At 40.1% G+C, this 12,064-nt stretch overlaps 1 protein-coding gene across 1 annotated transcript in view; it reads right to left on the bottom strand.

Annotated features, from left to right (window-relative positions):
• Positions 1 to 1,883: 1,883 nt before the first annotated feature.
• Positions 1,884 to 12,064, bottom strand: part of LOC137283409 (sodium/hydrogen exchanger 9B2-like) — a 37,568-nt gene continuing 27,387 nt past the window's right edge. Inside the window, exon 12 of the mRNA XM_067814879.1 lies at positions 1,884 to 5,787. Coding sequence (XP_067670980.1) covers positions 5,497 to 5,787 — 291 coding nt within the window. The 3' untranslated portion in view covers positions 1,884 to 5,496. The remainder of the gene's footprint in view (positions 5,788 to 12,064) is intronic.

Genomic DNA, 12,064 nt, shown 5'->3' with positions numbered 1-12,064 from the left:
TTTGTAAAATCACCACATTTTAACAATTGAAAATCAATTGTATTTTGACATTTTAGGTCAATCCAATTCAACAGCAGATTTCACAACATATTTGACTACTCCATTAGATATATTGGTGTGTGCTCTGTCACACTGCTTATCTTACATCTGACACTGAGGTCACATTGATTATCTTACCCCAGTGACACTGAGGTCACATTGATTATCTTACACGTGACACTGAGGTCACATTGATTATCTTACACATGACACTGAGGTCACATTGATTATCTTACACCAGTGACACTGAGGTCACATTGATTATCTTACACTTGACCTTGAGGTTACATTGATTATCTTACCTGACACTGAGGTCACATTGATTATCTTACATGTGACACTGAGGTCACATTGATTATCTTACACTTGACCTTGAGGTTACATTGATTATCTTACCTGACACTGAGGTCACATTATCTTACACCTGACACTGAGGTCACATTGATTATCTTACACCTGACACTGAGGTTACATTTATTTGTTTGGCTGTGGAATGGGTGTATTGTCAGCTCAGCTGAATATATCTGGAACATATCTGGAATCTGGAGATTTCACCTCCTTTTAGCCACAGACTGGTTGGTTGATATTTAACATCGCACTCAGCAGTATTCCAGCTATATGTAGGTGGTCTGTAATATTTTGTTTTAGCAGTAGAAGTTAGTTGTTTAACACAGCATTCAGCAATATTCCATCAGTGTGTAAATATTCAAGCCTGAACCACACAATTCAGTGATGTTGGCTGTCTGTAAATGTTCAAGTTTGGACCACACAATTCAGTGATGTTGGCTGTCTGTAAATGTTCAAGTTTGGACCACACAATTCAGTGATGTTGGCTGTCTGTAAATGTTCAAGTTTGGACCACACAATTCAGTGATGTTGGCTGTCTGTAAATGTTCAAGTTTGGACCAGACAATTCAGTGATGTTGGCTGTCTGTAAATATTCAAGCCTGAACCACACAATTCAGTGATGTTGGCTGTCTGTAAATGTTCAAGTTTGGACCACGCAATTCAGTGATGTTGGCTGTCTGTAAATGTTCAAGCCTGAACCACACAATTCAGTGATGTTGGCTGTCTGTAAATGTTCAAGTTTGGACCACACAATTCAGTGATGTTGGCTGTCTGTAAATGTTCAAGTTTGGACCAGACAATTCAGTGATGTTGGCTGTCTGTAAATGTTCAAGTTTGGACCAGACAATCTAGTCATGAACATCATAAGCACAGATCAACGCACAGATCGTGTTGCAAGACGATGACACATGAGACCAATTTTAACCTGGATATTCACATATTTGTAAAATGGCCTCTATTTAAAAAAATTACAATGTAAAGGGTCACTACTCACGTGTCATAAAAGTGCTCAAAAGGTAACATGTCCCTTCAAAAATGATCTGTGCAGTAGATTACTCTGCAATACATACCAACTACCTAAGGTTCTGGTAAACATTGAACAGACATCTGTAGTATGCGAGTCTCCCAGTTATGTCACAGTGGACCAGTTTGATCTTGAAGGACAGATCCTATCGAGAGATGTTTACCATTTGGATGAAACCAACAGGCTCTGTTATCATGCTAGCTGGAAATAATCCATGTGAAACCATCATAGGTTTCTGGTGAGCGGATGGGACTCAGCTGCACAATGAATTAAAGTAGCAGCTCAGGCAACTAGGCATTTTTGATACGTTTTTAAAGTGTTATAGGACAAGCATTATTTATAGTTTTAAACTGCATTTCAGCCTAGTTCACATCTCATCATCAAGTGAAATACAAAACTGGTGCATGGAGTAAATATATATTTCTTCTGTTAAAGCAATGGGATTAACAAGAGGAAAGACAAGCGATCATAAAAGACTTGTATATGCATTTTATTTCAAAGTGGATGTAAACCAAACATATAAAATAGCAATACAGAATATCTGGCCTTAGCTCTGTTGTATACACAGCAAGATGAACACAAATCGTGTTCTCAGGACATGTTGCCAGCAAGGCTATAATGATACATTGAACTATCGATGGATTGCAATTGTTGAGTGTCCAGTAGCAATTTATTCACTTTTAGAAACGAAAAACTGTCAGTGCATAAATAGTAAGTGTGACAATTGCTAGTTTAGTAACTGGTATCCACTGACAAATATTCATGTTGTTCTGTGTGCTTTTTTTATTGTTTAGGTGCATGCTAGCAGCTTCATGGATGTATGTTTAACTGTTAACTTGATCAGGGTTTCAAATTCCTTGTCAGTTAGTAAGAGAGACTGTAGTAAGAGAGACTGAAACTACTTCAACTTGTTTATATTTCATGTAAAGTATACATTCATTTGGGAAATGACTTTAAATGAGACTATTCAAAGAGAAAAAATCTGTTGCAACAGTACTGCAATAGACTATCACAATAGTATGTTGCAATAGACTACTGCTATCACAATAGTATGTTGCAATAGACTACCGCTATCACAATAGTATGTTGCAATAGACTACCGCTATCACAATAGTATGTTGCAATAGACTACTGCTATCACAATAGTATGTTGCAATAGACTACCGCTATCACAATAGTATGTTGCAATAGACTACCGCTATCACAATAGTATGTTGCAATAGACCATCGCTATCACAATAGTATGTTGCAATAGACCATTGCTATCACAATAGTATGTTGCATTAAACCATCACTATCACAATAGTATGTTGCAATAGACCATCGCTATCACAATAGTATGTTGCAATAGACTATCGCTATCTTTGTTTCCCTCTCCATAGTTACCTGACTTCCCAGTGGCCGGCAGACGAGATGTGGTCAAATGCCTAAGTAATCACTTCAGAGATCAATGTCAGGTACATTCTTGCAATCATCACACTACACACACTAAAAGGATATTCAAAAGAAAGGATCAATACTCACAGTCATTGTACAATTATTTCTTGTATCTTTTGACAGTGTCAATAGTTATGCCTGGGAATTATGTATGTTTTTGATTATGATCAATGTCCTGCCCTCAGCTACTTCCATAGCTTCACATGTCCACATAGACAATAGCGCTCAGAATGAACATGGGACCTTCACAGGACTCTGGACCCAGAACCATTTACTGTATTCAGTGGCATCCCTGACCCTTTACCCTTGTGAGTGGCACCCCTAACCCAGGATCATTTACCCTTGTCAGTGGCACCCCAGGCTGCTGATCATTTACCCTGGTCAGTGGCACCAGTGACCCAGAACCATTTACCCTTGTGAGTGGCACCAGTGACACAGAACAACTTACCCTTGTCAGTGGCACCCCTGACCCAGAACCATTTACCCTTGTCAGTGGCACCCCAGACTGCTGATCATTTACCCTTGCCCGTGGCACCCCTGACCCAGAACCATTTACCCTTGTCAGTGGCACCCCAGACTGCTGATCATTTACCCTTGCCCGTGGCACCCCTGACCCAGAACCACTTACCCTTGTCAGTGGCACCTCAGACTGCTTATCATTTACCCTTGCCCGTGGCACCCCTGACCCAGAACCATTTACCCTGGTCAGTGGCACCCCAGACTGCTGATCATTTACCCTTGCCCGTGGCACCAGTGACACAGAACAACTTACCCTTGTTAGTGGCACCCCAGACTGCTTATCATTTACCCTTGCCAGTGGCACCAGTGACACAGAACAACTTACCCTTGTGAGTGGCACCCCAGACTGCTGATCATTTACCCTTGCCCGTGGCACCTCTGACCCAGAACCATTTACCCTTGTGAGTGGCACACCAGACTGCTGATCATTTACCCTTGCCGCGGCACCCCTGACCCAGAACCATTTACCCTTGTCAGTGGCACACCAGACTGCTGATCATTTACCCTTGTCAGTGGCACCCCTGACCCAGAACAACTTACCCTTGTCAGTGGCACCCCTGACACAGAACAACTTACCCTTGTCAGTGGCACACCAGACTGCTGATCATTTACCCTTGTCAGTGGCACCCCTGACCCAGAACAACTTACCCTTGTCAGTGGCACCCCTGACACAGAACAACTTACCCTTGTCAGTGGCACCCCAGACTGCTGATCATTTACCCTTGTCAGTGGCACCCCTGACCCAGAACAACTTACCCTTGTCAGTGGCACCCCTGACACAGAACAACTTACCCTTGTCAGTGGCACACCAGACTGCTGATCATTTACCCTTGTCAGTGGCACCCCTGACCCAGAACAACTTACCCTTGTCAGTGGCACCCCTGACACAGAACAACTTACCCTTGTCAGTGGCACCCCAGACTGCTGATCATTTACCCTTGTCAGTGGCACCCCTGACCCAGAACAACTTACCCTTGTCAGTGGCACCCCAGACTGCTTATCATTTACCCTTGCCCGTGGCACCCCTGACCCAGAACAACTTACCCTTGTCAGTGGCACCCCAGATGTATATGCTGTACATACACATACATAAATAAAATTATCTGAGGATTTCCTGTCAATGGATTTCAGCATGATATTATGCAAAATGCACATATAGCAACAACAACAAAGAACACATGATAAGTCTGGATTAAATATCACAGAAACAAATACTGCATAGTTTACACCAACAATAATCCCTTGACATCTCACAGGTCATGGGTGGCCCTACATAAAACACCTGTGATATACAAAACATGGAATAAGGGCAAACTAATATAATATTTTGCTTCACTGAGCAATAGTAATCTGTCATCTTCATGGAAAAGCTGTCTTTCATAAGTCAGTACAATGTTCCGATGTTTATGTGTTTAGTATGTAACTCCCCAACAGCTACTGTAACTCCCCAGCAGTTACTGATTGACAAGTATTAGATGAGCGAGCGCAGGTTATGCATTTGTGACAAGCAGGTGGGGCAAGTAAACTGGACAAATACACTTGGTTGCTACAGGTATATTGGTGATTACGCATGTGCTATATATATATGCAATCAATCCCATTACTGTTTAACACGATTCTCGTAGAGCAATTTAGTTCAGCAAAACACCATTACGACACGATTCACACAAGGAAATTGAACTTTTCAATATTTAGACGACAACATGTTTCCCTTGTTTCAAATGGAATGTTCTGGAGGGCATACCAATGTATGCAAATTTGTCAGGTCGTGGCTCATCTAATACTTGTCAAGCAGTCGTTAATAATATGCACCATGATTAACTAGAGCACAACAGCAGCTTTGTTGATATGCTATTTCAGATATTCCAGTGACATGTGATGGCTGGAGAACTTTCTTTTATGAACTCAATGTTTACTCTGCTGTTTAACTGAGACCAAGGTATCGCAAAGGGTATTATAGCAAGGGACATACATACATTCTTAATAATGGCAATCATGAAGCAATGCATGGCTTGCAAAATACTACTCTTCAGAACCTTGTAAAATATTTGTATAAATATATGGATTTCTTGACTACTACTCAAATACATAATAACAAATGAAGATATTTCAGGTTCCAGGGTATCTGGTTACAACCTAACAGAGTCCATCTCAGACACCTCTTGTCTGCTGCCATTTAACTGGCCCTCTTGACAAGAGGCATCTTCCTTCTGGATGCACCCAGAGTCTGGTATACCTGACTCATCCTGTACAGAGAACACAGGATTGTTTTGTCCCTGAAGGTCATGAGACTGTCTGTCTCCAATGTCCCCAACCTGAATGTTTTCTGTCTTCTTCAGCAGCCGAGGCCCAAAGATAGTGACGAGAGCAGCACCAACGGGAGCAGTGATCAGGATGGCCAACACTGCAATGGTCAGGATCTGTCACAGACAGGAGAGTTTGTATTAGGTGTGGCATTTCAGCAGTAGGTATGGCCAGTAACACCTTACTAATCCTGACACTAGGAAATCATGGTATTTGTTGAGAGCTGAATGATCATGGGGATGGGGCAATGTTCATCTGACTATATTAATACATGACATTCAAGACTTTCCATTCATTAAGTAAGTCCAGACTTACAATGGTTTCACAAATGACAGTGCACACTACTAACATAGTAATCATCTGACGGTAAATGATTTGTCCTAAGATTGTAATACAATATACAGGAAAGTTGAAGATGAGCCAGTATACTCCTTCTACAATTCACATATTTACTGTCAGGAAACGGTATGTTTATGACCATTTTTGATAAATTCAATATGACCTCCTTAACCTGTATGTGTAGATACACAACTCATAACTGTGGAGTCTGACTTGGATATTCTTGGACGAGGGAGCCAGCCAGTTAGTTAGAGAGGGCATATTGTTTGGGATCCTTTTCAAATTACGCTTCTTCTGATAGAAGCACTGAGAGGAGTCAAACATACCATTTTTAGGAAATCTAACAAACTAGGAACAATTTTGTAGAAGGTACTGTGTAGCCTATGTCAAAATCAAAAGAATTCTAGTATCATGTGGTACATATTTAAAGACTCTCCCATATCAGAATATCAGATGGCCAGTCATGAAATTTGGCAATGTGCAGCAACATGAATCTTTAGCATAGGCAAATGCTGGAACAAGGAAATGGAGATGATAGTATAGGGGTGGATAATTGATGCCATCTGTTCCCATTGTAATACTGTGTCTATTTCCAGGTATCAGTGACTCCTGACATTCTACCAGTAGGACAAGGTGTTGCTGGAATCCCAACTTCCAACTGTACCAGTGACTTTATGTCCTTTTCACTATCAAATGTTCTTCTCCTTATTTAGAAAGACAGTATTTGGGGGTAAAAAGGTTTACACATTCTCAGGAATCTGAAGTTGTAATAGCTCTAGCTGGTGGTGTGGCTGTTGTTTGAGCACATGGGTAATAGGGGCGCAGCTTGGGGTTAAAGGGAGGGTGTGGTTTGCATAGGTATCACACACTGGCATTTGGGCCATGCCTCCAGGTAGATGGAAGGTAAGGCTTGGTTTACAAAGATGCTTGAAACACACTATTCCAAAAGTGAGTGGGACTTGAATTGTGGTCCACCAAGGTGGTTGTGACACACCTCTGTTACAAAAGTGGGTAGGACTTTAATTGTGGTCGACAAAGGGGGTTGTAACACACCTCCATCACAAAAGTGGGCAGTGCTTAAATTGTGGTCCACAAAGGTGGTTGTAATCACCTCTATCACAGAAGTTGGTAGGACTTCAATTGTGGTCCGCAAAGTTGGTTGTGACACACCTCTGTTACAAAAGTGGGTGGGGCTTGAAATGTGGTCCACAAAGGTGGTTGTGACACACCTCCACTGCAAAAGTAGGTAGGAATTGAACTGTGGTCCACAAAGGTGGTTGTGACACACCTCTATTACCAAAGTGGGTAGGACTTTAAATGTGGTCGACAAAGGTGGTTTTAACACACCTCCATCACAAAAGTGGGTAGACTTGTATTGTGGTCCATAAAGGTGGTTGTGACACATCTCCACTGCAAAAGAAGGTAGGAATTGAATTGTGGTCCACAAAGGTGGTTGTGACACACTTCCATTGCAAAAGTGGGCAGTGCTTAAATTGTGGTCCACACAGATGGTTGTAATCACCTCTTATCACATAAGTGGGAAGGGCTTGAATTATGGTCCACAAAGTTGGTTGTGACACACCTCTGTTACAAAAGTGGGTAGGGCTTGAACTGTGGTCCACAAAGTTGGTTGTGACACACCTCCACTGCAAAAGTAGGTAGGAATTGAATTGTGGTCCACAAAGGTGGTTGTGACACACTTCCATTGCAAAAGTGGGCAGTGCTTAAATTGTGGTCCACACAGATGGTTGTAATCACCTCTTATCACATAAGTGGGAAGGGCTTGAATTATGGTCCACAAAGTTGGTTGTGACACACCTCTGTTACAAAAGTGGGTAGGGCTTGAATTGTGGTCCACAAAGATGGTTGTAATCACCTCTATCACAGAAGTGGGTAGGACTTGAATTGTGGTACAGAAAGATGATAGTGACACACCTCTATTACAAAGATGGGCGAGACTTTAATGGTGGGGCACATGGATGGTGGTGTTTGAATGGCGGTACAACTAGGGGTTCACGACATTCCTCAAGGACAGGGGTTATCAACTGTAGAGCATTTATAAGACACTGTTGCACACTTAAACTAAGCAGGGTGTTTGGCCCACATTGGAAACACTGTTGTACATAGCTACTGTTCCTTCAATAGTATGATAATACTAATATTGCTCTTATATCAAATGTCATCATAGGTTGGCCGACCCCTCACTCCTCACACTCTAAACATGAAAAAATAATGAGTGACTTGTCAAAACAAATTAGGATACAGAACTTCATAGTTGTTTGTCAGGTCCTATTTGTTGCAAAGATATGAGTCACAGGACCCTGCAGTTGGTACAACACCCTGTAATGTGTCATTATATATATACATAATCATGACAGTGTGATACAAACTTATGGTGACATAGAAAGAAACAGGTTTATTAAATAATTCCAAATATCATGAAAGAATACCCATTGACTGTCAGAGAATTTCCTTTATATTTTGGACAGCCTGATGAACAGACAGACAAGCCAATACACTGACATTGAGCACCATCCAAACAGCACAATGAACCAAGCGTGACCACTTGATTCAATAAGTCACAGCAGATGTCACTAGGTACAATTTCATTGGAGTTATTCATGTTGGAGGTATTGCATGAAATGATCAATAAAACATGACGGAGCCCATCAACAGTCCACTGAAAAAAACCCTACAATGATGCACATTCATAAAAGGGAGCAGGAATACGGCAGCTATTTGCAGTAAGTATCAATGACAGACTGACTTCCTGCAGACGTCTCCAAATGTACCATCAGTTATCTCCCCTCGACTTGAAGCTGTGTGGTTGAAAATTCAGCATTTCTGTTTTGCCAAACCAATTTTACTTCCTGTTTTATGGATCCGCCAGTCATATTTTTTCAAGAACAAAAAAAAGAAAAAAAACGAAAAGAAATAAATAAAATAAAAAAATAGAAATGAATTTTCCCCACTCCCAAAATTATATCCTAATGTTTTCATGGAACAAAAATGTAAACTTTCAACAAATAATTCATACCTCTTTTTTAGCCTCATACAGCCTTCATAATAAAATACCTTCAGCACCTAAAAGGAAAATTTCCTTGGTAATTTTCAAAAACGTTTTATCCTTCACCTCTAGGTTTTCTGGGGACAAAAATCTGTAAAACAAGAAATAAAATTGATCTGGTCTGTATCTACAATATAAGAAATATGAACTCAGTTGTTTCAAGAGCTGTGAAATGACTGAGTAAGTGAGTGAATTTAAGTTTTATGCAGCTTTTTGATATATTCCAGTAATATCACAGTAGGGTGTGTGGTGTGTGTGTGTGTGCAAAATGAAGTCCAAAAATAATACACAAAATATACAATAACACTGAAAATTAACACAAAATTTCAAACAAAAGGTACTATTAAAGAGGTAATGAAACTATGTACAATATGTCTGAAAATCTGTATGGGACACCAAGAACAGGCTGAAACAGTCCCATCTAGATAACACAGACTGGAGTTCCCTCAAGACATGACTGACCATGTCAAACAACCGGTCCTTCAGTACCTGGGTATACTCATAGTATAGCTCTTGTTTCCGTAGCGAGCTACATGACCTATTGGGCTTTGCTTGATATGTATTTTCTTCTGAAATAAATCATAGGAATATGAAGTTTTGATTTGCAAAATGAAATTTTATGAGAAATCGCAAATCTTCACAAAATTTCATTGTTTAAATCACAGCGGACAATTCCTGTGGATAAGCTGTGTGTTGTTTCGTTTATCATGGATCCAGATGGGAGAGTGGTAACTCAAGAGGGAGGAATGGACAGTCACATCTATACTGAACACCAAAAGAAATGCAACTGTTTTTTTAAAAAGTGTTTTTGTCAAGTTCTTCAATAGAAGACATAAGCATCAACGCTTGCTTTCATGAGATTTCATTTTTTCTTTTGCTGTTCAGTATGTGTGACTCAGTGAATGGAAGTTTCAGCTTTGGTTTTATGCTGTATTAGCAATATCACAGCAGGGGACACCAGGAACGGGCTTCACACATTGTGTCCATGTGGGGAAGCGAATATGGTTATTCCTTGTGACAAGCGAACACTTTAACCATTAAGCTACCATACTGCCCCTGTCAGGCAGTGAGTGAGAAAAGGCAAACCCCACTTTGATCGGTATTTCCATTTTCAGCTAAACCTCTTAATGATGTTAGTAAGGGAAAAACAACTTGGTTACAATACCAGATTAAGAAGCAGACATAATACATTCCTTATTACCTGGCCCAACCTACTCATACCAGAGAAGACAATTAGGTGAGAACATATAACCTACTAAAATGATAAAGCAGAACAAGGGAGACAATCTTCAAACATTGCAGTATAATTCATACTAAAACATCATACAAAGATCCTTCTCAGTGTTGCATTGAAAAGTTATGCATGTAACTGATTTGTCTCATGTTGATAAAAATAACAAGTAAGGAGTAGGGTAAGTTTTTGACTTGGGTCATACTATGAGTTTAAAGGATTTGCTTTGACAACCTGTTCTTAAACATGCAATCCATGAACTCTTTTCCTACTGAATTATTCAATTTTGTAAACTGTTTTTGAAGGTGATCCAACAATGAAAAGTAAACTAAGAAGCTATGTGTTTTTGCATGCAATGATTATGGATGATCCGTAATACACCCATCACGGACAACACTGTGGACTCACTCATCAAAGAGTGGAGATCACTAGTCTAATTTACCTCATGATACACAAACCTCATAAGCATGCATTGGGCATGGGTATTGTTGCACATTTTGTCATCACTTTTACTTTCTAAATGACCTCATTTTGTCTGAGTCACAATCATTATAGTATCATATACACAGACATGGAGTGGTGGTCACTGCATGCTGTAGGTCACTGGACAATAAACTTAGTAATAATTAATCATTGTCCTCCTATAAAATATTCTCGAACACTTAGGGAATGGTGGGTAGCCTAGTGGTTAGAGTACTTGCTTGTCATGCCAAAGACCTGGGTTTGATTCCCCAAATGGGTACAATGTGTGAAACCCATTTCAGGTGTCCCCAGCTGTGATATTGCTCATATATAGCTGAATGCAGCATAAAACTGTTCTCATTCACTTAGACACTTGTTTTCGCTTGTAGAAACTGTAAGATAGAAAACAAAACATAAGCTAAATAAACATATTTCTTCCAGCATCACTGAAATAATGAGAAGAAAAATTAACCGAACAATTTGTAACTCTGTGGAGAGAGTGTTTATTTTGTGATTTGGATCATGGACATGCAGGCCAACCGTATCAATTTCAGTAAGTAACTTATGCTCCCCAAAATAACTTGAGGTGGAGTGTTTCTTTCATGTCAGTCTATTTGATTGAATCTGAATTGGTTTGAAGCCTCCTTTCTCACAAGAAATCTCACCTCACCTCAAAAATACAATTTATTCTCATTCCAACTACTGACCACATACTCCGAAACTGCTCAACAAAACAACATCAGCACCAAGTTGCAGCAGTCACACCAAGTGGCCCATGTCAAGTGTAACCTGTAAAGGCCATGGAGGAGTCATTTTATCAAGGAGGTAAAAACAGAAAAAGCACACTGTAACTCAATTCCTTGTGAAGGAACCTGACATACAGCAAATCACTTGACAGATGTGATAAATACAAAAATACCATCCACAAGTACAGAATACATGCTAGACACTTTGTATTTACTGGAAACAGCGCGACACAGCAGTTCAAAAACCTGCCACATGTGTTACTGTTGACCAAATTAATCTGCATCAACAGAAAAAACAAGACAGAAACATCTCACAATCTTTATTCAGTTTATCACTTGTTTTACTGGAAACAGCGCGACACAGCAGTTCAAAAACCTGCCAGATGTGTTACTGTTGACCAAATTAATCTGCATCAACAGAAAAAACAAGACAGAAACATCTCACAATCTTTATTCAGTTTATCACTTGTTTTACTGGAAACAGCGCGACACAGCAGTTCAAAAACCTGCCAGATGTGTTACTGTTGACCAAATTAATCTGCATCAAC

This window comes from Haliotis asinina, chromosome 5, assembly GCF_037392515.1.
Source record: "Haliotis asinina isolate JCU_RB_2024 chromosome 5, JCU_Hal_asi_v2, whole genome shotgun sequence".
NCBI classification, from domain to species: Eukaryota; Metazoa; Mollusca; class Gastropoda; order Lepetellida; family Haliotidae; genus Haliotis; species Haliotis asinina.
This window is presented reverse-complemented; position numbering and strand designations above follow the sequence as displayed.